The 27,657-nt window shown below is 38.5% G+C and overlaps 1 protein-coding gene across 1 annotated transcript; it reads right to left on the reverse strand.

Moving 5' to 3' along the window:
• Positions 1 to 4,178: 4,178 nt before the first annotated feature.
• Positions 4,179 to 26,824, reverse strand: PI15 (peptidase inhibitor 15). Its single transcript, XM_077808959.1, has 5 exons — positions 26,552 to 26,824; positions 8,044 to 8,162; positions 7,571 to 7,703; positions 7,295 to 7,410; positions 4,179 to 4,314 (listed from the first exon to the last, which is right to left on the reverse strand). The coding sequence occupies exons 1-5, from the start codon at positions 26,822 to 26,824 to the stop codon at positions 4,179 to 4,181; spliced, it is 777 nt and encodes a 258-aa protein (XP_077665085.1).
• Positions 26,825 to 27,657: the final 833 nt, after the last annotated feature.

Raw genomic sequence — 27,657 nt, forward strand, 5'->3', positions numbered from 1 at the left:
GTGAACTGATCCCTAGGAAGGGGGATGTATGGCTTCACAGGGCCATTTGAGCAAAGTGAACCTTTGCGTTTCTGAAGTAGATTATTCCCCTGGGAGGAGATTTGGGATCACTAAAATGTGTTCATAGGCAATTTTTGAAATTATTACTGACAGGGACCTTATCCACCTCCCAATCTTCACATAGGACACTTATTGACAATAATGAGAAAGTTCCTTAAGTGCAAAGTGTAATGACGACAGGGTTTTTTGTTTTGTTTTTTAGAACAGTCTAAACTTTCCCCTTTGATGCATGTAAGGCTCTTATTTAAATCAACGGGAGCCATATGCATGCTTCTGAAAGCAGAATTTGGCCCAATGACTCTTTGGCCTACCCACAGATGCTGTGTTCCACTGAACATGGCTCACAAGCACTAGAGCATGTATTGTAACATCAGAAATAAAACTAATCTTCTGCAAAAATGTCTCCAGCACCAGAATATATAGTTTAGCACCAAAAAGGCAGCCTTTGCTAGCCATTTGCTCAGTAAATGACACAACAGTGAGTCAAAACTATCACAGGCAATTATTATAACACAAAGGGCTCCACTGGGTTCTTAATGGCATTGCTGCATCCTTTTAGCTTTTTACTCCTATAACTCTAATAAGTGTCTCTTATTTTAAATCACAGTTATTCTTCATCCCTATTTTATTTCTTGTACAGTTTTATAAATATCTGTTTTATATTTAAAGTAGAACAAAAGATATTGTATCCAAAAGGAATATTTTTCCAATAGCCAGTCTACTGTTATAAAAGCACACTGCTATTCTGCTCTGTAGGAAAAAAAAAAGTGCCGACTTGTAAACCTATGAAATGGGTGGTATATTCCCATGGTATTTGGGGTTTTTTGGGTTTCTCTTTTCTCAGTGTAGCTGTGTAATGGTGAGGGAATATTATATGACACCTTTGGTCTTCAGCACATTTCTGCTATTTTTATTCCAACAGCATTTTGTGTCAGGTAATCAATCAAGCAGCATTGACACAGGCTATCAAAGTAGATGGTTGCTGGCATTGTCATTATTCAACCCAAGGGAAAGCTGATGAGAGAAATTACAGGGATTCAAATAGATAATGCACGTTTATAAAAAATTGAAGAGTAAACTGCATTTGGTTAGTCAAATGTCCAGTTAGTTGTAACCTTCTCTGTTAAATGAAATATGTTAAACTAAATGTTTGTTGCTGGTTTTCTCAAAAGCTGCTCTTATGAAATAGCTTATATCCAGATTATTTCCTGCTGCTGCTGTAAATTACAGTGTGATTATGACAGATATAATTATCCGTAGCACCATTACTGTGTTTTGAAAAAAACTGCACCCCTGTTTGATAGTAGCAAAGTTTGCTATTATTTATATCTACAGAAAACAAAAGATTCCAAATGATCAGCTTATTATTACCCAGTTAAAAAAAGTAACAGATACAATAACATATATACCCGTTATAATACTTTCAGCTGAATTACAGAATTATAAATTAATTTACAATTTCTAGTTCTGTTTGGAAAGTGTACCACACAACGTACAAGTTGCAAGTTACAAAGTGCATAGTTATTAAACATTAACTCCAATCCTTAGGCTCTGCAGTTTAGAACTTTTGTTAACATAATCTCTGCCTGTTATTTTTTACAAATTTTTGCAAATGTAAGGAAACGCAAACATGTAAAATTTTATCTGTTCCCCCTTCATCTGCCAAAAAAACATCTGTCATGTGGAACAAAAATGCATTTTGCCTCTATATTCCTTAGTCAAAAACTCCCATTGGGTTACAGAACATGGCCTATGTACCACTTAAAACTAAACCTTTCAAACAGAGCCTTAAGTGCTGCAGAGACCTTGTGTTTTCCCTCTGCAAAGGGGTGAATTTCACCCAGTTGGACTATTTGACCAAGTGAGGACTGCAGAACCTCAAGCCCATTGTTAACAGTGAGGAAAACCTGTAACATTTAAATTGTTACTAAAATAATAGTTACAGAAACATCACACCTGGTTTGGTTTTTAATTTCTGATGCCTAGTGTCATTATATACTTCTCTAATTATTGTCTTGTCAGACAAAGGAATGTCACCCAGAGATATGCTTGAAGAGCTACAGTACGATAAATGACTTTCTCTGAGTTAGTGTCAAATCATAGAGATCTGAAGAGTGATCATTCCATTTGGCATATACTACAACACTCATTCTGTCCATATAATTGATCCCTTTGGCAATAGGGTTGACTACATGTAAATTATTCCCATATTTGTAATTTTAGTAAAGTTATCCTGTACTCTGGTGGCAGGCTTTCTTAACCAGCCTTGGGAAGAGGACATCTTTGCTTTAAAATAAAATGCATATATGATTGATTCTGGTGAAGCTATACTATACCACTCTAATTGTTCTATGAATCTGGCTGTTCCAAAGCTCATGAACTTCAAAGCTCCCAACACATCTGTGCCAGGCAGAGTGGAAATGTGGGAAATTGTAAACAACTAATCACTTGTATTCCCTGTTCATCATGAGCAAAATTCTGCCTTGCGATATGAAGGTACAACTCTCAGTCACTTCAATGACAGTTGCACACATGTGTCTGAGGGCAGAATTTCGACCCTGGTCTGTTATGCATACCATTCAGGAAAGCTATCTGTACATATATACAGTGTTCTAGTTTCAGCTGTGGTCCCTTTCTCCATAAATTTTCTACTTAGCTCCCACAAGAAGTTTGTTTTTTGGGGGAGAATAAATATATTTTTCTTCGCTGGTTTATAAAGATACTTTTCAGGAAATAGCCTCACCAGATTGTGTAAAGGACTCTGTCAACTGTTTTACAGATTCTGTTTTTTTGTTGCACACTGTTAAAAAATCCCCCCCCCCCCACCATTTTTTAAATAAAAATTCCATTTTCACTTTGTGCTTTTTATTTGGGATATCCGTTAGTCAAAATTGTGCAACACTTAGGCCTAATTGGAAGTTTTACCTATAGGACTATTTCAACTAGGGATGTGATCTTTTTTTTTTTAAACTGACATATTTATAAGGTAAAAGCCCTAGTATGGATGCAGATATACCCGTATAAAGGTGTTTTATGCCAATATAGTTATTCCCCTTCCTATACGGAATAGTTATAATGGTAAAAAGTGCCTTTACACTGATATAACTGCATCCACACTAATGGGGTTCTACAATGTTAACTACAGTATAGTTAAAGTGATACAACTTTCTAGTTTAGACAAAGCTTTAGTCAGGTTGGTGAACACTTGCAGTTCCATCATATTTCTTAGTGGTACAAGGGCCAGGAGGGCTTCCTATTCTTTACTTCTCTATCTCCACACAGGCATCATTGATGATAGCAGCAGTGGTGTGTGGAACTCTTGAAATACCTTTAAGTTAATCACTGTTGTGCATGGGGGAGCTAACGTAAGGCTGAATTCTGGAGTTCCTCCTGCACATATGTTTTCTCTTGCTCAGAGTCCCATTGACTATGCAGGAGTAAGCAAAAGTGCAAATGGGAGTAACATTTGCAAGATGAGGGCAATGTATTCGGGGCGGGGGAGGAGTTGTACTTTTTTTGTACATTTGTACATTTTTCAGTTTTAAAGCACTGGTGTAGTTGCCAGTGAGCCTGTATCTATAATTTCAAATTTTAGACTTAAGTTGACAGTGCCCTTTTAAATTTGCTTTTAATATCAAACAGAACATATTCTTTACGAATCAGAGTAGCAGCCATGTTAGTCTGTATTCGCAAAAAGAAAAGGAGAGTACTTGTGGCACCTTAGAGACTAACAAATTTATTTGAGCATAAACTTTCGTGAGCTACAGCTTGAGCTGTAGCTCACGAAAGCTTATGCTCAAATAAATTTGTTAGTCTCTAAGGTGCCACAAGTACTCCTATTCTTTAGGACGTTACACTTTCTTAAGATGCTAAAGATTATCCTTCTCTACATGATCATGGCCTGAAATGGAGAATTATAGTTATACATTCCAAAGAGTTAAAAATGAATCTATACTGTACTCTGAAAGCTAATTATACAAAAGCATATAAAAAGAAAACAAGGGTATTATTACTATATATATATATATATATATATATATATAATATGTGCAAAATTCAATATACAAGCTTTTGTTTCTCAGCCATATTATTTAAAAATAATGTAAACTCGTGTTAACTTATTTAAACCAATATAAGTAGTTTGATGTTATTCCTGGAAAACAAAGATTGTCAGTACAAGCCGATCCATAACTAGGAGGGCAAGCGGAACACGGGACTCCTACTTTATATGGCGCTTCTCCAATCCAGTTGCCCCTGAAAATATAAAGTAATACATATTTTTAGTAACTTAAGAAAAAATATCCCTTAATAAGTGCAAACTAAGTATGGGTGATGGATTGCCCATCATGTATTTATAAAATATTTTCATATTGCATTGTTGACAGACACTATTCTCGGAATGACTTTTGCAACTTTGCTCTCTAGAAAGAGAAACCAACTGGAGGGCTCCTGTTAATAAGATATTAGTGTCACAATGTTGTTGCAAAGTTTTAAAACTTTCATTGATTGTATATTTGTAATGTTTATTTTCAAGAAGGGAGTGGGTCTTTTGAGGATCTTGTTATAGTGTTTAGCTGATCTGGGATCCATTTTGCTGGGTATTGAGTGTGAACTCGTGATGGTTTGCTCAAAGGAACTGGGAAAACAAAGGACTAGTCACAAAGGCATGTAAAAAGAGTGCAGGAACTGTGAGATGGTTGGCAAGTTTCACTGAAAGATGAAGTCAGGGGTCTATTGAGATTTCATGAGGACCAGGGATTTGTCTGGAGGTTGTGGGTGCGTAGTTTCTGCTAGAGGACCGAGGGTACAGGTAGGTAGCAGGCTGCAGAGGCAGGCATGAGGAGTGGGGAAGTCTCAAATGAGTCACCTGAATAAGCATCCAGACTTCCAGATGCTTATAAAAAGCTCTAAACTTTTAGAGATTGACCCATCACTATTGACTCTGGGATTACAGGATGGTCACTGGAGAAAGAAAGCTAAAATTAGATTTCTACTTAAATGTTGCATTTCACTAAGAAAAGAACCTTCTAATATATGTGTGATGTGCTACAGCAGTGAGTAATGCAGTTATTTGTGAAGCATTTTCTCGTTCCCCCCTTTCCAGCCAATAAAGATGGATCAAAAAGCCTAACTTTGGGTTGTGTCTTGGAAGAAAGTAGGAGTCTCTCAAATACTTTACACATTCTTATTCCTATTCCAAATGGGCACAGCAGACGGCACAAGCAGGGAACAGATACTGTAATCTAGAGGAAGTGCCACAAGTTTAATGTTGGCTTCATTCACTGTATCATGAGTGATTAATAGAGCTGTACATTAAGTATATCAGTTAATTACGTCTAAACCATACATGCATTTTTAAACAACCTTTCTTAACACTGTTTCTGAAATCAGAAACTCAAGACAATGTGGACTTCCTGGCATATTTTTTAACCAGATTATAGTAGGGTATACATCAGCTAATAGGAGGTATAGCACTGATGTCCTAGGAAAATTCCAATTTGAATAATGTTATTCTGCACCTCTAAAACCCCTCTCATTTAAAACGGTTACAGCGTCCTTCACTTCCTGCCCTCAACTATTGTATAGTTCTGTGGTATGTTGTGTAGCTGAGAGGTGCAAATGACTTAGTGATTAGTGAAGTGTGACCTATATGTAGATATACAGGTCCTGACCTTGAAGTCCTTGCCAAGTTTCATTCATTCTTTTCAGGCAAATTTCCATTGACATCAAAACAGGGACATAGGAATTGTCATGCCAGACCAGAATAGTGGTCCTTGTAATACCAAATCCTTTATCTGACAGGGCCAAATACTAGGGATGAAAATACTGGTCTCACTGACTTAACTGGAGCCAGGAATTCACCCAAAATACTTCAGAGGAAGATGTTAGAAACCCTTTAGGTTATGGGATAACCTGCCTATAGGGGATGTTTCTTCCTACCTCTAGTCAGTGAGTAGTTGGCTTAAGCTCTGAAGGATGATAGCTCACATCTCATTTAAAACACTGTTTTATCTTATCTGGTGTAACTGCAGTCTAACCCCTTTTTAAATCCTTCTAAGCCTTGGCATCCATATTTAGCGGCCATGAGCTAATAACTCTGATAGAGTAAGGGCCTAGTAAAAACTGAGTTGGGACCTCAGGATTTCTTCTACAGATTGCAAAGTATGTCAGGATTTTCAGAACAAAGGAAACTAAATGTAACATATCATTATTACAGGGTTAATAATGTATCAAATAATGAATCAAATAATTCAGCAGTTCTCAACAATGCCTCTTATTCATTTGCCATAATTGAATGAAATGAATGATGTACCCTAATAATTTTGTAATTACTTTCTGTTTTTGTAATTTTTGATACATACATACACTATAATGCCTGGGTTGCTATTAAAGACAGGCTCAAGTTATGATATTTGGAACCTGATTGGAATATCAGTCCAAACATCCCCAAAGTGTGGAGATTGGAGTCAGCTCTAGTTTTACTGTCTGATCCCCCTCTAGTTCCTTTGCCACGATTTTTTATATTAATTGTATTAGTAAATATAAAGGACCTGCAGTCTTGTCTCCCAAAATAGAAGTGGTTTCTTCTTTGGGGTTTTTTTCCCCAAAATTTCCCTGTTTGGAGGTTGCAACTCTTTAGAGACAGTTAAAAATTATCTTCTTATGTATATGGCAGCTGGGACAATGAAATTACTCACACTCATTCACTGCTCTGTTCTTTACCACTTATGGGTCTGTGAAATTTAAAGTTTATCAAACCTGTACTACTCATCATTGTTTATTTGGGTTGTTTTATACAGCACGATAGAAAAAAAAATAAAAAAGAAACCTGAGGCGCTTACAGTTTAAGGCCCCCATCTACAATGGGCCAGCTCATGTCAGTAAGTGCAAATCAGCCTAAGTATGGATTGCAGAACTGGATTCCCTAACAAAGCCAGGGAATGAGGAGAAACAGGTGGAGGAAAGGAATAATGCAAAGGATGAGCATTACAATAATAAAAGATCATGAGATGTGCTTTTGTTAAATACACATCTTGTTATTCCCCTTTGGTTTGTTTATATACAAAAGTAGTACATTTTTATAATTCCAATTATTATATTTGTTTGAGGAAGCAGGCCCAGCATAAAAGCATGACAGGAATGCTAGCTGGAAAAAGGGAGTAAACAGTCCTATCAAATAACCCGTACATGCATGAAGTATAAAAGTAAACAGAATGAAAAGAAAGCAACTCACTTTGGGGCATAGTTGCATACCAAGTAAACAGCTCGTCGCCAAACAGATCCCCAGACATTCATATTGTGGCATGTGTGGACTGCGCAGCCTATACGGTTGGAAGTGGCCCAAACCATCTGAATAAATAATCATTATTCTTATGGTGAAGTCAACATTGAAAAGAAATATTATTTATTTACACACACAGACATACACACACACACACACACACACATATCACAGACAAGTCCAATTTTGAACTATAGATTGGTGAAGGATGAATGGAACTCATATAACCTGTGTATAATGTGTGCACATGGGTCCATAGCATCTCAGAGGGCATCTAGGGTTGCAGTCCTGAGGATATGGAAAAGCATAGTCTTTCACTTCATCATACCACGGCTTTACCAGCTGAAGAATGGATCGATACCTAGATTAATTTAAAGACATAGGTAGGGGGGGAGGGAAAGTTGATTTTTCAAAACTTGTTATGTTAGAACATTTGGCCTGGCATCCATAGTACAGTCATTCACAAACTACTATTCTGTTGAGACCTGATATCCTTGGTTACAGTAATATTTGCCAATGATTAATTCTCATATTCCTGAATGGAATGAAAATCTTTATAAGCCGTAAACAAATTGAGTTCTTGCCATCGCAGTAGCTAAAATGTTCAGACTGGTGTAGCTCCATTGAAATTGACACCAGCTGAGGATATGGCCCTCAATTTTTTTATAAAATAAAAGATTTACAAAATGACAGCTACCTACCTTCCAGTTCTTACAGATAGGTTTTGGCCCAAGAATCTCAGTAAGTAGGAAGGTCCATGGTCCCAAATGCATGTTGCAGCCCAAGCCTCTGCAGACTTGGCAAGAGTTTCATCCCAAACCTGACAAAGTAAAAAGTCCTTAGCAATGGTAGTGAAAAATGTAGACAAATGCAAGATGCAGGTATGATATGATATGATCAGGTCAATACAACATATCAGATTAACAGCTCAACACTTGAAGAAGATTTTTATAATGCTTGATGTTAAATCTGTGGTTCCCATGAAAAATATGTTGTCTGTCTTATAAAAAATAAAATACAGTGAGAGATCTCCAGCATCCACAAGAACATGGCTACAGCATGTATAGGGACTTGTCAGATCTATCAGAGGGCCAGACCACACCACAAAAGTCCAGCACCCCAAGTATGCACCTGTGCCCCATCCTGTAGGAGGAAGGGTCATCCTATGGCACTATTCTCCCAATCCACTTTCCAGGAGTCTTTGGAAGCTCTCTGAATTGGATAGAGTCCAGAGTGGGCAGTGGGGATCCCGTGAATTGTTGGGGAGCAGGGCTAAGAAGACACACATAGTCCTGTGGAACATCCTAGAAAGGATAATGTAACCTCAGATGGTATAACATATTCCATGAAACCTACACACAGCAGGTGGAATAGCCAGCCTGGCTTCTTTGAAGCAGGGCCGGCTCTACAGTTTTTGCCGCCCCAAGCAGTGAAAAAAACTGCCGCCACGAACGGCAAAAGGGAGAAGCTGCCACCGATTTGTTGTCGCGGCCGGCGGAACAGAGAGGCAGCAGCTGAATTGCCGCCGCGGCCGGCGGGACAGAGGAAACACTGCCACGGAAACACTGCCGCCCCTTTCTAACTGCCGCCCCACGCACCTGCTTGAAACGCTGGTGCCTGGAGCCAGCCCTGCTTTGAAGCCAGGTTGTCAGGAAAGTGAAGGACCAGAGTGGAGGCAGAGGGTGTCCTCGGAACTCATCCTCCAGGATCCACACTGAGCACGTGCTTCCATAGCTCATCCCACAGGGGATCAAATGCTATTCCCCAGTTCAATAATCAGCAAACAATTCTGTGAGGAGTTCTTTTAGTGATTTCTTCCCCCTAAGTTTTCTTCCATGATTTTTACTGTGAGAACAAATGATCCAGCACACAGTTTCTTATTACTAGGGATATTTGAATTAAAGGGGAATTTTTTTCCCCTCAGGGGTTAAATAGTGTCTTCTGCTTGTTTCTCATTTGTTCACATAGATCTTTGGTTTGACTCAACCACAAACAGTTATGAAGTCATAAACAGAGGAATGTGTCAGTCAAATAATATAAATAGCAGCAATCAATAATCTCTTACAGAATGAACACATATTCAGGGTAATGCCTCTAATAATGAATATTTTACTAATATCATAGAATATGCGCAGATCCCAATATATTTAAAAAATAAAGTTGTGCTCAAGTAACAAAGTCTAGCTCCAGACTTAGATGCATGTTCATAATGCCTCAACGTTCAGGGTATTCCAGTTCAGGCTTTTGATCCAGGTCAGCTTTAACAAAAACAAATAGAAATGCAAGAAAAAAACAAACAATCTGGATAAATATTTTATCCAGGCCAAAAATATATCTCTAAAAACAAAAGCAAACCGAAAACATCCAATGAGGCTGGAGAATGGAACATACACTTTGTCACTTATGCTGTAAGATGGACAATTGGGGATAAACATCATAGAGGACAATTTGGCACATAATGCCCATTTCTTGACAATGAACTAACGAGCTGCAATTGATTCTGGGAATTACAGACCAGTGAGAATGATCTCAGTACTAGAAAAATAGTTGAGAAAAATCATTGACGTTAGGATTATGGAGTGACTCAAAGGTGCCCTCTTTTAGTGTAACCAAATATGAGATGCAGGAGAAGGAATTGATAGCTTTAAGTTAATTTGGATTTTCGAAGTGCTTTTGATGAAGAACCTTACAAGAACCTCTTGAGGAACTCTAGTAGCCACTGGAAGGAAGTAAGTCTCATCATGGATTAAAACTGGTTGTGTCAGGAAGCTAAGAGTAGTAAGAAAGTAAATAGCCAATTTTAGATAGGATGCTCCAGGGATCCACAAGAATGTAACATATTTGGATGACATTTGGATTAGACTAGAGAAGGATCTGAGCAATTTCAAAAAGACCTAACCAAAATTAAATTATATTTGGGTAACTAGCTAATTATATTTGGGTAACTAGCAAATTAAATGCCAAGTGGACAAATAAAAGCCAATGAACTATGTAAGCAAACCTCTAGATACTTTATGCTGACTTTGAAGGATTGCAAATCCTATGATGCACTCCCTGGATGCTCTCTGGGACTGGACAAAGCTTCCTGGATCAGAGACTATTTCAGGGGGTCAGCGGCCTCCATTTTGTGAGTACGGAACTGCAACAGACAGTTGCTTCTCCCCTTTGGATCTGGGCCAAGGAGAAACAGAGACAGAGTCCTGTGATTGAGTTGCCGGGCTGAAGACACATGACCAGGGCTAAGACTACACTACAGATGACAGCTTGTTAGTGCTGAGCCCTTGCTCATGTCTCTGTCTCCACAGCTAGGCATTGAGGGCAGGAGCTGAAGACTGTCGGTTGTGCAGAAGATCTGAATCTGGCTTAGAGACCACTGAGTAAAGAACAAGTTACCCCTGAGCTATGGCTCGCTAATATAACAACTGTTACTGCAACCTACTACTGTGCAACTGAAGCTGGTCACAATACAAAAGTGCCTCGCTCCTTGTTAAACCTGGACTGCCTTTGCTGGACTTACCGAGTGCCGGCTTGAACTCCTGTTCAGCCACTGCACCAACACAAGAGAGGGCTCAAGACTGTAAACTTAAGGGCGAGCGCACAGTCAGGGATGGGGTGGTATAATGCCAAGAGTGTGGGTGAGGTTTATGCTGAAACTTGCTGTTTAAAGCTGCTGCCATTAGCTGAGCTATTACAGCACCACTACTGTTTTGGTGTAGATATAGCACCAGTCTATATGAGTCTGTTTCATTTTGTATTGTATGTTGGTAGGATAACTTTTAAGTAAAATTGTGTTGGTTTTATTCTGGGTGTTTATTATCTGCATAAGAGCCATTATTCATATTTGTGTACCTGGAGGCCACCAAGGTATACTCATAGGTGTATACTGTGCCTGTCCCGGGAGAGGCACCGCCAGCTATCAATATTCATAGGAATTAGAGGAGTAATGCAGAGGGGGCGTGAGGTTCTGTCTCAGGCAATGTGCAGGGGATCAGACTATAGGATCATGATGGTCCCTTCTGACCTTAAAGTCTATGAGTCTGTGGGTGACTAGAGGATTCCCACCTAATTCTCCATCTCATCTGGGACCCCCAGGGTCTCCATTATCCTTAATGATGTAAGGCAGAGGCAATGTGGGGGTAGTCACATGGGGTCACATGCCCCCTCTCCAGATTTCTCAGGCCGCCTCTCAGGCCGCCTCCCAGCAGCAAGGAGGCAGTGACTCCCCCTTGCAGTGGTGCTGACCATGTGTCTGTACAACACAGGGAGGGAGGCAGCAGCAGGGCGACTGGCTGAGCTCCCCCCTACCCCGCTACATGGGACTCCTTCCCTGCTGCTGGAGTCCCAGTGCTTCCCACTGCTTGCTTTACAGACTGCCCACTGTGGTCAGTCACAGGGTTGGATGCAGAGGTAATATGTGGGGTAGTCACATGTCCCCCCAGAATCTTTCAGCTGTGCCACCCCTCTCCCCCCATCCACAGTTATGTGTTACCTCTGGCAACAGATGAGGGTTGTCTGTCCCTGAGTAACCTGGGAAGGAAATAGGGGGCGGGGGGAGAGAGAGGAGAGTTACATAAGGAACAATTTAAAGGCCACGCTTTAGAAGGCTAATAGTGGAAAAATTACAGTAAAGGTCCCTCCAAAAAGGCACCCTCCAAAGTGAACCTTCAAAACTTGCTGAGTTCACAGTCCTATGTGCCCAGAGCTGCAGTAATGGGGTTGTCCTGGAATAAAATGGTACTATAGTTCTAACTCACATCTGTGACTGCATGTGAAGATTTCAGAATTTTGTCTATGTAAAATTTATGAATGCTAATTGATTTTATGAAATTGCTGTTTCAATGAATGTCTCAGTGTATACTCAAAAAGAAAAGGAGGACTTGTGGCACCTTAGAGACTAACCAATTTATTTGAGTATAAGCTTTCGTGAGCTACAGCTCACTTCATTGGATGCATCAATTCTATGTGGATGGCTCATTAAGGATACTTCACTCTAACAATGGGCCATAAAAAATACTTCATATTGCCCATATAGCTCTCCCTGAGGATGCCTCAGGCACTGAGGGGGCCAATGGCCAATGCTGTGAGTCAGCAAGCCATGTAAGAATATGTGATATGCTCATGTGACCCTGGACTCCATCTTCGGACAGTAACTTTCCACAGACGGGGGGCTGTAGGCTTTGGGACAGTAAATTTCCATGCACATGACAGAGGATATAAAAAGGCAACTGAGACATCTCCATTTTGTCTTCATTTCCTGATTCATTTCTCTGGACTGGATTTCTAACAAAGAAGCTCTAAACAAGGACTGATTACCCCAATTTGTTTGAATGATTCCAGAGAGGCTATTGCAAGTTAGCAGTTTATTCCATCACTGCTACAAACTTGGTACAAGGACTTTGCAATTAGTTGTATGTATATGATCTATTAACCATTTATAACTCTCTCCTTTTATTATTAAACCTTTAGATTTTAGTTACTGAAGGACTGGCACCAGCATGATTATTGTGTAAGATCTGAGTTATATATTGACCTGGCTAAGTGGCTGATCCCTTGGGATTGGAAGGACCCCAATTCTGATTAAACTGGTTTTCAGTAACCACTCATCATAAAGTCTAAGTGTCTGGGTGGAGAGCCAAGGGCTGGAATGCATAAGGGGGCTATGTTTTTGGCTTCTTGTTAACTAGGGTGGTGATACCGAAGCTCATTTATGTTACTGATTTGGTAAACTCTAATGATAGAATGACCACCAGTTTGGGGTGTGTCTGCCCTATTTCTTAGCAGTCTGTCCTGCATTTGGTATTCTCAGTTGTGACTCACTGAGACATGGTGACAACATGGTCTCCATAGATTTCTATCTAATACTAGACTTTAAATAGGATTATATATGAGCACTATGAAATGGATTGTAAACTGGCAAAGGATAATGATAAATAACAATGTTTTTTGCATTTGGAGATGGATAAATGTGTCCAGTGATATACTGCAGTGATTAGTGCTTAGGCTAGTTTTATTCAGCATGTGACTTGGAATAGAGAACAAAGAGTGTAGCTGCAGTTGACACTAAATGGGGAGATGTTGCAAACATGAATCAGGACAAAAAAATAAATAAATCAAGGGATTTGGAAAGGTTGAAAATATAGACAAGAAATCCCAAGGTTATATTCTCCACAGACGAATGCATCTGATAAAATGTAATCCAAAGAACCAAGATACTTGGAAGAAAGAAAGAAAGAAAGAAAGAAAGAAAGAAAGAAAGAAAGAAAGAAAGAAAGAAAGAAAGAAAGAAAGAAAGAAAGAAAGAAAGAAAGAAAGTATTGATTGTATTCAGCAAACTAAGGGCCTGTCTCTGGAAGCCATCCATATACGTAACCCCTGCGGACTTAAATGAGTGTTCCACATAGACAGGATCACAGCCTAACTTTCTGTCTGGATGGCAAAAGAGAAACGTGCATACAATTTCAGGCTGTGCATGCAGAAGTATCTTATCAGAGCAGGGAAGCAGTAAGGCCCTCTTTTTATGGCATTGATGAGACCACCCCTAAAATACTGTGTTTCTTTTGATTTATTAATTAATCATTATTCATTTTCAGTCAACAGTACAAGTTGCTAGGAGTTGTGAAACATAAAATAAGACATAATTCTTTTTATTACTGGCTTGAGTGAGGCCAGAATTTCATCCCTGTTGTTGTTGTTGTTTTTATTCTCTTCAACCAAGAAGTACAGTAAATCCTATCATTCCCATCAAGTACAGCAAATAGCAAAGGAAAGTGTAAAAAATACTGCTAATAATGAATGAACTGTAAGAAGTGAAACTAGTATTCTTTCATAAGGATTTTTCAATATAGTTTGCTAACAGTTACAAACAACCTCCATTCCCGAGGTGTTCGTAACTCTGAGGTTCCACTGTAGCTTCCATAGTGCCCAATTTGTAGCTGTTAACAGCATCCTGTCACACCATGAAACAAATGTCTTTGAGACAAGGAAAAAAAATGTACTTTCTAACTTTGCTGGGGATGTCTACAGTCAGAAGTCCTCCATCACCATTGCTTTCACAAAATCTGATGCAAGCTTGCTAAAGAGCTGCTGACTTATACTATACATAGGTTTCAATTTCTAGATATATTTATTTCTTGGTAATTTCCCAAGAGCAAAGTGCACCTTTTAAAATGGTCTCTAAACAAAATTACTTCTGTTTTATTAGTGAAGTAAAATATTTAATATGCTTATTCTTAAATACACTATTGCACTTGGCAGCAGCTGTTCATGACAGTTTGAACATACAAGCTTTGCTAAGGGCATCTGTGGACGATGAATGTGCAAAGTCATGGTTAAATTATACTGACTAAAACAAAACAAATTGTAAAATCAACACTCTCCATTTTTCTGAGTATGCTATTGGGATATATCAGACTTTAATGACTCAGATTTTACTGGCCTGCAGAGAGCACATACCATTTTCACTCTGTACATGCACCTCAGCAGTTTTCTCTTGCATTCATTGAGTGCCTGCTGTATGAATACTCAGTTATAATAGAATTCATGTCACCTTTTTTTAGGTTTGCTCTTTTGGAGGAGTACTTACTGGTTTCAGTGTAGAGCAGACTAAAGTCCCATTGTAACCTATCTTGAAACGACACATTATGCATTTATCACTGGATTCAAAGTTAAGCATTCGTCTAGGGCTTGTCTATGTGAATATTTATTTTTCGGCAAGCTGGTCTGTGAATCTACCCTGTGCTAACCTCCCGTGCACTAACTATCTGTGTGGACCCTGCTGATGCACACTAACAGTTTGGGAGTGCACTTAATCTACTCCCATTTCAAAGCAGTGTCTAATTCAGCACCCATTGACTTCAATGGGGGCAAAATGAAGTCTGTGATTGTATTCCCTCATTATGTTCAGTCATCATGGAAAAGTGGGGTCATGTAGCGTTAACAAGCACAGCTAAATGTTTCAGCTTAAATGCTCTCAGCAATACAATATGCAAACCATGCTGATGTTTAAACTGCTACTGTCAGATGTCAGAGTTCGCATCACATTAAACTATATGGAGCAATTCCTTTCAGAACTGTTGTTTCAATTTGTCTGTTTGAGGGATTCCTGGTAGCTCATGAACCACACTGCATCAGGTGACAGCCTGAAGGTTTTCTTAACTAGAAGGGCTAGAAATACACACACACTCTATGTATACTTAATGGAAGCTTAAAATCTGTGCAGATTGAAGGGTCTACAAGAGAAGTGCCCATGTGTGAGCATTGGTTCAGTCCCAGTCACAGCCCGGGAGGAGCTGGAGTTGGTATACAGACCTCTTTCAGTCCCTGGATAGCACTGGAAGAAGCATAGGGCTCTTCACATGACACCCCATCAACTTCTCTAGACAGCTTAGAATGGTACTGACCAGTTCTGGAGGCAGCTGCATTCAGCCTCAAAGTCTCATAGCCTAACACAAGTCAAAAGGGAAAACCAGTAGAGAACTTTGAACCTCAGACTGGTGCATGGAGAACACCACTCTCCACTTGATGAAAATAAACAGGCAATCCCACACCTCTGTGTGTATGTGCATATATTGCTTTTAAATGTTATACTAGAGTATATTTCTTTGACTTGATTTATACTGACACAATCGTTTCCTCCCTGTTATGAAAAATTATCAAAATTCCACCACTGGATAATCTTGTACCAGAGGAAAAATCCATAGCCACTCAATAAATCAATCGCTCACTAAGGAGGTAGTTTTCTACCTCATCTCTTTAATGCATTATCAGAGAAACAAAGATAAGAAGATGCATAATTTTAACCACCCATATTGCCCCTATCATCACTGAGATTTATGATCTGACTTTTAAATTCTGCAAGACGTGTTGTGATTTTTTTTCCCCTTGGAAAGAAATTACTGCTTTATTCCAAATTCACCAGCAAGGTCTGTCAGCAGTTTACTAAATTTCTTATGCTTAGGAGTGTTGTTACGATCTTCTTTTTAGTGGCTTACTCCAAAAGTGGACTACAGTAGAAAAATTTCTTTGAGCTTTTTTACGGGAAGGTAAAATAGCATCGATTCAGGCAGTATCTCTATTTTTGAGATTGTGAATAGCTCCTTAAACCACTAATACCTATTTATAGTTGAAATGGTGTTTTTAAAGCCAGCTCTTTAACTGTGTCTATTGCGTAGGAGTTATATTTTGGTGATTGAATTCCTGATTTTGGCGATTGAATGCAAGCAAGTATTCCAGCAAATATATAAATGAGCCTCCGAATTTGTGAGAAGTCAGACTCAAGATCCATAAATAAAATATTTTCCTTTTTTTTCAAGGAAATCAGTCACTTTAAAAAAATTAATTTAGTTGAAAAGGCATTTTTCCGTTGGAAAAAAGTTTTGATGGAAATTTTTTGACCAGTGCCAATGTTTTTATCTTAATCCTCTCTTACTATGATGTGTAAAAAGAGAAAATAGGAGGTACAGCATTCTTCTTTTCTCCTACTCTACAAAGGGTAGAAGGTTGTCTGGAGCAGCAGGAGGTGCTGGAAAGGTAAGAGAGCATCGTGTAGAAAGGGACAAATCAGGCAAGGTATTCAGTGATAGTACTGGCACTTCTGTCATGCACCCGTATATTTCTGCATAATTTGTGCTTTCATTTAAAATATTTAAGTTTCTAGCCCCTATAATCACAAATAAAATTTTATAAATATGAGTAAGTATAGTGTTGTCTCCCTGAATCTGCTAAGAGACAGGTGCCTTAACTGGCCAATTCATATTAATGGGATGTTAACTCTGAAAGGTAATGACAATGCTTTAAATTACGTTAGTATTAAACTACTGATCATTTTAGGAGAAATGTTGAACTACTCTGGAATACTGGGAAGATCTTAGGTTTATGGGACAAGTACAGATGGAGTTTAGCCACACTCGCCTCTGTTTTCATACTGGTCCCATGTTGGTATGAGATCTTAATCTTTCCTTGCACAGATAATAAACTTGCCCAAATAGAGATATATTTTAATTTGACCAATTTAAATAAATCACTTTGATGTAAACTTTTGGAGTAGAGAGTCTTTCATGTGTAGTTGTATACATACCTGAAACCTTAATTGCACATGCATAATTACAGCATCAGATTGTGAATAAAATGAGGAGATAAGTAATTGTGAGGCCATGTGTACCCTAAGAAATTAGGAAAAAGAAAAGGAGTACTTGTGGCATCTTAGAGACTAACCAATTTATTTGAGCATAAGCTTTCATGAGCTACAGCTGATGAAATGAGCTGTAGCTCACGAAAGCTTATGCTCAGATAAATTGGTTAGTCTCTAAGGTGCCACAAGTACTCCTTTTCTTTTTGCGAATACAGACTAACACGGCTGCTACTCTGAAACCTAAGAAATTAGGCTGACCCAGCTACATTGCTCAGGGTTGTGAAAAACAAATTGACCCCTGAGCAATGTTGTAAAGTTGACCTAACCCCCAGTGTAGACAGTGCTAGGTCAACGGAAGAATTCTTCCAAGAGTTTACCAACTCTTGGGGAAATGGATTAACTACAGCAACAGAAGAACCCTTCCTGTTGCTGTAGTGAATGTCTATGCTGCTATAGCGATTTAAGTGTTGACATAGCCATATTGTCAGGCAAATATAAGCAACATCCTCTTGGCTACTAACATGCAGACTCCTTTTATATTTGTGGCCTCATTTACATTATATTTGTGGCTGCTGATGGATTTTTCTTTTCAGTTAACAAACAAAAACCAAACCAAACCACCACGATGGCCCAAAGAGAAAACGGCAGGTACTTTTACTGATGGTCCATCCAAACCATTACATTTTTTACATCAAATTGCCCGTTTTATTTTTCACAAGACAAACATTTTTGCTTATTTATTCAACTGGCTGTGCAGATCGGAAATACTTCTTCATAAAAAGTAAAGCCTAGGGAAGGAGAAAATCCTTTTCAAAAAGACTTCTCTCTGTGACAAAAAAGAAATAATTGGGGAATGGGAGGGGGAAATGAGATGACTGAGGAATGAAATCCTTAGCCCGTATCAGCTAGGCTGTCTATTTTGTTCTTATATAGGTTCTTATACCATGCTCATCACTGTAGCATCTGAGCTCCTTCCTGCGGTGCATGAAGCAATGTGACTACATATTTGTCATGTGTTGTTGTCTGTACAGCTAGAGTACAGCTACAAATGTAATCCTGGGGAGGAACAGCAAACATGTCCTGCTGCTGTCCCATTGTGCAGGGCTTTGTCCAAGGTGATTCACTCAGTGTGCAGATCCCAACTGGCCATGCTGGCACGCACCTAGTACCCCTTTCTATGGAGACCTACTACATTGTGAAGAGAGATGCAGAATTCCCCTGCACAGATTCTCTGCTGGCCCCTCTGTACAGTGGACTCGCAACTTTTAAAATGTTTTCAGATATTCTGTGGATATGTAGGACCCCCCCACACACCCAGTATTTGGCCCTAAGCTTAATAAAACAACCAGCATTCCTTCTGCTTGCATGCTTTTTTAGCAGGGTGATTGAAAATGCCTCCTCTCTTCTCTCTCATTCTTTCAGTACATACTGTGTGATGAAAACATATGAGCTCATTGGAATTTATATAGACAGATTTGGCAAGCTTTATATATTTATTTGGGCTGTGAGATCATTTGGATTCAAGGCTGACTCTCTCTAAGAATAAGAATACTTTCTTTGCTCTCAACTGCCACCTGTTAGAAATATTACTACGCATACTGTAACTAATTAGTACCTAGTGTGTGTCTACATTCTGCCTTAATACATGCAGCATACATTTGAAAATGTAGGTAGAAATTCTAAAAGTCCACTTTGTAAAGAAAAAATGCTCATTTATCACAGAAGGCCACCTGTAAGATGTAGTTCCATTTTGGATATTATTGCAAATAAATATGAGCAAACAGGTTCACATAAAATAACCCAAAGGGAAATTGTTCTGAGTTTCAAAGACAGTTGGTTAACATTTTAAAATATATAACACAGCTCTGAACTTCTGGTAAGCAGAATTGCTGAAATACTACAAGGAGGAAGGGTTGCCAGCCCTCCAGGATTGTCCTGGAGTCTCCAGGAATTAAAGATTAATCTTTAATGAAAGATTATGTCATGTGATGAAACCTCCAGAAATATGTCCAACCAAAACTGGCAATCCTACAAGAGGGCCGCTCCTATGGTATTCATTTCCAGCATGACCAGGATCAGATGTCCTCGAAATCTAACAAAAAGCCTGCTGTCATGAGACTTCAAGCCAATTTGCAGAAACAAGAGGGATAGATAAAGTTTTATATAAATATCTACATTTTTGGGTACCTATTCAGTCCAAACCTATACTCCTAACTGTTTCAGGTTTGCCCATCACTAATGGCCAAATAGTTTTCTTTCAATTCTCTGTTTTTCTTCTCATCTTTAGAACTAGGCTTTAAAACAGTAAGAAGCAAAGAAAAAAAATCAGTAGGCTGACAAATGTAATAGTAATAAGTTTCTTTCATATGTTATTATTTGTGTATCTTTTGGAAAAGTCAAGTGAAAGAGTTACAAACCTCAAAATATTCAGTGTTTTCCTAACCTACTCCAAGACTCATTTTATTTGGCACGATCTTACTCAGGAAGAGGTACCAAGGGGATCTAACTTTATCCAACTGATGATCATACTGATAATTTGCCAAGAGCCTGAAGGAAGAGTCATTTGAAATCTTTCATCTGAAATATTTTCAAAGAGAAATGTCTTTTATTCAAGAACAAAAATGTTAAAGGAAATTTTGTTTCTCTCAAAATTATCCTCTTTTATATGAAAAACCTGAAACTTTTCTAGTTTTGGTATATCAAAAACTTATTGTTTTTGGTTTTTCATTGAAAAACAGCATTTCAGAGAAAAAAACTTCTTCCATTTCCTTTGAAAATGTTCATGGAAAATACTTACCATTTTCCAAACAATTCTATCAGAAAGAGAGATGTAACATACATAAAAGACCCTATAGGAGCTGCTTTGTTCTTCAGAATAGAAATATGGTCCAAGGAGTGATAAGTCTCAACATGTGATGCTCCATCTTGATACAAGTTGACAGGCATTGAATGAAGATATAGAGAACCATTGTTCTCTGGGCCACACCTTCACACTCAGGGTCAAGCTGGCTCTGGGACACATTGGAGAACTGCAGAGGATGTATGAACTATAGTAAGCATAACTGGACTGCACCATCTAATAGAGAGCAGGTGGTGTCTCAGCAGTTTTTGTCTCTTGCTCTCTTTGGCATGCACATTTCCACAATTCTGGAGAACACATTCTCTTTCTCAGTTTTGTCTCAGAGGTAGAAAGAGGACAAAAATGTAGAGGTTTGAAGTCACTACCTTCTCCATTCATGTATGAAGCTAAGTACTTTGTGTACTTTGAATCAGGAGTCTTGTGAAAAATGTCTGTCTTTGTTTTTAGCCAAGAAATTCAAGAGGTGCTATATTTAATAATGAATGAATGTTCAGTTCCTAGGGCTCAGAGTTACTGCCTTTCTATCAGAAACCTCACTAGGTTTTTCTTTTCCCCCTCTGACTCAAACTCCCAGAAGGCTTTCTGCTGATATTACATTTACATAATGTAAATATTCATCCACACTTTAGCATAGACACTCCAAAACATTTATGCCTAAAACAAGTGAAAGGAGTTCTCATGCCAAAGCAAATTTAAACAGGGCATTCCTTACCATTTTATTGTTTGAGAAGTTCTTCAAATTTTGCAGAGAAGGGATGTTTTCCAGTGGAGGTCTTTTCTGTTAATCTTTCAAACTGTTCTCCAATCATTCACTATGAAACACTTCCTGGCTTTTATTTTTGACATACACAGTAAGAGCTTTACTTGGTCTGGTGGGATGCTGATTCACTCCCTCAGGTAAGTGAGAGCATCCTAAAAGCTGCTCTGACTTATGCTGGCTGCCAGTGGTCCCCGAGGTCAATACAGCAGAAGTGGACCACTGGGGCACAGGGAAGCCACAACTAAGGCCCCTTTACACTGCAATGTCCCCTGTCCAGACACCAGATCCTTGTACATTAGTCCTGAATACGCCAGATTTAGAGCCAATTTGTTCTGCTGGCATGACAGAAAGCAGCCTTAACATAGGGCAGAATCTGTGACTTGTCTGTCCATTACTTTATTTCAAGCTTTACCATTTATATTTTTGAGATTTTTGAGAACTATGTGACTGAGACAATTCAACAGACATAACTTCTTGAACAAAGTCCACTGTATGTTATTCCTGTGTTGGTACTATTGAGGTAGTTAGCAATCCACCAATTAAAATTATTGGGCCTAATTTTCATTTACACAAATGCTGCCTTTCACTGCTCTGGTAAAGGAGCCTTAAAGTGGATGTAACTGTAATTTACATGTATTATCAATAAAAACATGGTAGGACATAACCTATGCAAAGAGATTGAAGACATTTGATATGTATCATACAACCTACAGAAATGATGCAAAGAAGACAACTTTCTGTAAATACTTGAGAGGTAATGATATGAAATGGAACAGGGAGATACATTTGATTAGGTGGTTACAAACAGTACATAAAGAGTAATAATCTCAACTTCCAAAGGAAATATTTAGGTTAGTCATTTGGAAATCATTTCTAATGCTAATGTAGCCCCTATTTCTTTTTCTTATTTCATGATGTTCAGCCAAAAACATTTCACAGGTTATACTAAGGCAAATTATTTGCTAAGAGATGTTACTGAGACATCATCACTATGCATGTTCAAGAGTAGACTGCCATATGTGTTTAATGAAGATGACAGTTCTGCAAGGGGTTGGGACAGACTGTATGAACTAAGAGATCCTGGCCAACCCATTATATATGACTCTTAAGGGAGTTTATCCTACAATCCTTACAAGCATAGTTGATTTCAATGGGATCATGCACATGAGCAAAGGCAAACAGCTCAAGAAACAAAACATCTTCTGAAATATATGAAAGAAGAAAAGAAACTAGTACATTGACACCTGCAGCAGTACTAGTTGCATAATGCTAATGTGCCAAAGTATATAAACAACAAGGCATTTTATCAGCAGTGCCAGAGTGCTGTAGGACAAACCAACTAATCTCACTTTGTTGTTTTATGATGAAAGGTTTTCAGGTGTCAAATAAGCCTCTTTAAGGTGCTTGGAATGGTAAGCAAAATTGCTTCAATTTACTTGACCTATCCACCACCCAGTGTGTACTTCAAAAGCATCTTCAAGAGTAACTGGATGGCTAGGAATGTTTATACAGAGACTTTCACCTTTAGCTCTCTAGTTTTAATCCAACTAATAGTATTTGAAAGTTATGACCATTCAATGGATACTTATGGCATTCTGTGAAATGAATTTGGGAGCTCAATACAGCTCTTGGTGAACCTGAAGATGCTTTCTAAATACACACTGGGTGAGATATCAGTTGGAAACTAATAACTTGCGGGTCAATAATATCACGGTGAAATGTATGTAGCAACATTATAGGCAAAGTTATGAATTTCCCCTGTATGATATTGTTAGCACATGTTCAAATGCACACAGTCCTGAGTAGGCAAAAGTTGTGAAACAGGTCTCTCCTAAGCAAAGGAATGTATGTTTACCAGTAGAATCAGAACTGGGCCCAAATAGATTAACTGATTTTAATCATCTGTTTGCAGTGTTGCTGTAGCCATTTTGGTCCCAGGATATGAGAGAGACAAGGTAGGTGAGGAAATATCTTTTATTGCACCAACTTCTGTTGATGAAAGAGACAAGCTATTGAGCTATATAGACCTGAAAATCAGCTCTGTGGAGCTTGAAACCTTGTCTCTCTCACCAACAGAAGTTGGTCCAATAAAAAATATTACCTCACACACCTTATCTCTCTCTTTAACACTCTGCATCAGATATTGCTTTATAAAATAGGTCTGATTCTTTTATTGCTTTCCCTGGTGTAAAACAAGAGTAACTCACTTGAAATCAATGGAGTTACACTTGTGTAAAACCCATATAAGCAGAGGAAAACCAGGTCTCAAATAATAATGTCAGATAACACAAACCTTTCATGTTTGCCAGTGCAAAATCCAAATAAAAATGTTAGGACCAGAATGTATGTGTTTTACTTTTATATGTCTGAGACTGATGCATGGCAACAATAAAAATATATCCCATTGTCCTTATCAATTTGGCTATCAAACTAAATGTGTCATGGAATCTCAAGAGGTCTGGCAATAAGTTAGCTGGCTACCGTATACAAATCTTGTGCATTCTTGGCCTTTCCTCATATCAGGAATATAGCCAAGAGAAGCCCTGTAACATGTAAGAATTTAAGACAACAGGTGTCTCAGCACAGCAGATGACATAATGCCCAATGGATTCAAAGTATTACTAAATGTAGAGATTGCACGGGAGGCAGAACAGACTTGGGGTCAGAAGATGTTAAAGGAGACAAGCATGCATGGGGGGAGGAGCAGAGAATTGATGGGGTATGAGAATTGAGTATGGGGTCCTGTGTTAAATCCTAAACCTTTATCAGTAGAAGGGACTGAGAAAGTGGAAAGGAGTAAGAATATAGGGCCTTTATGAGGAAAAAAAGGATGCAATCAGGGGGAAAGAGCAGAATGTGATTTGTTTGGACAGTGGGGAAAAAACAAGGAGAAACAACATATTTTGGGTTTTTTTTTTCCAAATCAGTTTGCCCATCCCTATTTTGATGTACTATATGAAATGATCCACTTTCAGCTTGCCTCACCAAGATGTCTACTCAATGCACTGAAACAGCATCCTCAGGTATTTCAAAGTTCTCCTGCATCTGACCTGCTTTTCCCTTATCTTAAGGTGACTAAGACAATGATTTAGGAAGACCAGTTTCACAACTAGCTGTGCCCTTTTGCAGGGGCCTCAGGGTAGGATGACATAATTCTGTGAATGTTCAGCATGATACATTTGGTCTATTGGCAATGACAATATGTCCCAAATATTGAATGTAGGAATGGATATTGAATATCATAACCTCATAAATGTAACAGAGACCTGATGTTCCCAACAGCACATTGCTGATGAAATTATACATACTGAAATTTCATGAAGAAATTACATGGAGGCCTCACAATGGAATCCAAGCTTTCCATAAGACTCCAATAGAATGCTGTTGGGTGAGTGGGCAGCTAGGTGAATTATTGGTAGTGTCTTGAGCTACAACTTGCAGATCTAACTGAATTGTGATCTCTAGTCCTTTTGCCCAAGTTCTCTGAACTCTGAAAGAGGAAACAATGGAACACATCACTGCCACTGTGACCCCTGCTGACTAATTAAAACAGGAAGCAGTGCTTCAGAGGAGGCCTAGTTTTTGTCTTGGTGGCTACTGAACTGGCTGATGCTGAAAGCAGCATAGATACAACTGCTGGATGGCTGGTTGCAAGATATTCTAGGTGAGGAGGGCAAGAAAAGGAGTAAAATGTAGCTTGTCATGAATTTCACCCCTATTGCCAACGGCAGGATCTTGCTTCTTTGTCAGACCTGTCAGCTCTAAAGGTCACCACTTCGGGGTGAAGCCCAGCAGAATGCCCAGCAATATGCAATGAAGCCCTAGCAGTTTCTGAAAGGTGTTAATTCACCCAAATAAATTAAATGAATGGAGCCATCCTCCTCTTTCCTGCTCTTCACAATTTCTTTACTTTTGTCTTGTGAACGATTCTTTTACAAAACCCATGAGAATATGATTTTTTTTCCTGACATTGCTTTTGAAGCGAATTTCAGCTGGTTTCATTGTAGTCAATTGCATAGTACATTTCCAAAAGACACAAGGCAAAGGGAGGGTGAGGCTAGACGGCCCTTCTCCCAGACATCACAGTGATGTTTATTTATACAGAATCAATAGAAACACATCAGTCACAGAATTCAATAATTAAAAGGCTGATTGAGCTTGACTTTTGACCTTCTTATTTTTTTCTGCCTTTGACCTTTCCACTTAACCAAACGTCAAACTCAATCTCCATCAGAGACACAAGCCTGATGCTGCAAGGTTTGGCACAATCTCAGTTCTCTGAGGTGCCCTTGGGAGATACTCAGCATGTTGCATGATCAAACCCAGATTTAGGTAACATCTGTGACAGAGAGAAGTCCAAATTGTTAATCATTAGCTACTAAAGAGGAGGAGTTTGTTTTTACTACCATCATCCCCTTTTCTGCATGTCATGTTAGTGGTGTCATGTTTCTTAAATCTGTTAACCAGCTGTTGTCATCTGAGATGCTCCTGTGTCTTTAAGTGAATATTCTACTCCATAAACAAAATTTGACTGCCCTTTAAAAACAATGTGAATTCTTTACTTAGTAAGTAAAAGGACTTCTGCTTAACTGGCCTATTTTTTACATTAGAGTACTAAAGTATGCATGCATTGAAAGTTGAAACACATATTACAAATACACTGGCTGACCAGTCATTTCAATGACAAAGCATGAAATCATAATGAGGAAATAACTAGTGTGTTCAGTTAGCATACTGTAGGAAAAGATATTTCCCAGGAAGAACTTTAGCCAATAAAGGGAAAAAATACCTAGGGATATCATGCACACTGATTTCTGAGTAAATCCAACATGTTTAGAGAAAAATTTTAAACAAGTACTGTATCTGTCAGAGAAATAAAACCATTATATGAATACAAAATATGCATGCAAAATGAAAACTATGATCACCAGACAAATCAATCTCTGCAAATAATATATGTGGAAGAGACTAGCAATGTTCATGGGATGAATTTTTTTAAAAAATACACCAGTGTTAGGACTTAGTGTTCTCCCTAGTAATTCAGTAACTGAACTATTAATAATTAGGATCTTAATCACTTGGTTTAGATGCTAATTATTTAAAAGCAGATTGTATACCCCTTACTTACCCTCATGAGCAGTGACTAACATGAGTAACCCTATTGACTCAAGTCCCATTGACTTTATTGGAACTACTTGTGAGAGTAAATGTTCACCAGGGTGAGTAAAGGGTTCACAATTTGGCTCTTAGCTCTTATTATTATTCATTACACTACTTCAGCTAAAAAAAAAAACATGTTATAGTAAAGCCATGCAGTGGTTACAAATCATTTGTTTACTGAACTAAAAAATGTTGGCTTGGCTCTGGAAAATGAAATCACTGATTTATAGTCTCTTATATTTTCCAGCAGGTCTAATGAAATGTTATTCCCCTCTCAGAAGTAAACGAAAAACCTCTTACCATATACTCCATGTTTGAAGCAGGTGGAAAGACTTTGCCTCGGACTTGATTATGATAATCAAGGATGGCAATCATGTCATTCTGTGAAATGTATCGCTTCCTCCTGACTTTGGGGATCTTTTCAGAGTCCAAGTGAGCTGCCAAAGCTGCTTCAATGTCAGTGAAATTTTTGTTTGAGAGGAATAGGTCAGTGGAATTGGGTAATGCTATTGCACTTGTTTCACATAGAATGAAAAATAAGAAGGCACAACTGATTGCAGAGATTACTGTCATTTTAGGGCCAAGGGAGGAAGATAGGCCACAGGGTTGCTCAGCTTTAAGGCAGGAGAGCAGAGAGCAGATCTGTGGAAAAAAGGTGTCAAAAGATGTGATTCTATACACAAATTTATGGCTTGATAGAAAAAAGGAAACTTTTTTCCCCCTAAGATCAAAAGTCCCCCCCCAACTTGTTAAATCTCTGATACAAAGCAATCTAGAACTATTCCTTCATAACACAGTGTATGAAAGTGAACATTCATATGAAGGTTTAAAAACTAAGGTCAAATAAAATGCCATCATATATGGACTGCCATAATTACAGATACACATTCTGCACACTGACTGTACTAATACACACCATCCGTTTTTTACTACACACCATACCCCTTGTTCTAACTGGGCAGACTGCAAGGAATCTCACAGAATTTTATTTACTGGGGATGAAAAATACATTCCAGGGCATGTCTTTTACTGCTTGCACTCATGGTTCTGATAATGCCTCACATACAAACTAACAGGCAAAGAACATAAAAAGCATGAAAATAGGACAGCTTAGTAATAATATTCAAATCTCACTCCAGCAAAAAGTGATGAACCGTAATAAAAATGCATGCAAAGCAAACTTATTGAGCTGAATGGCTTACCTCTGTGTAATACCAAAAATCAATACAGTACACTGTGATCCCAATTTATACAGCTCTTTCGTATGCTGTAGTGTGAACTCTTATAATGAGGACTGTGTCTTGTTACAAACCCTCAAAGAACAAAACTCTGCTAGTTTTGAAGCTGCTGGCTACAGGAGCTACTAACAGCTTTTATATATTACAGACTGTATGATCCAGAAAGGG

This window comes from Eretmochelys imbricata, chromosome 2, assembly GCF_965152235.1.
Source record: "Eretmochelys imbricata isolate rEreImb1 chromosome 2, rEreImb1.hap1, whole genome shotgun sequence".
NCBI lineage: Eukaryota > Metazoa > Chordata > Testudines > Cheloniidae > Eretmochelys > Eretmochelys imbricata.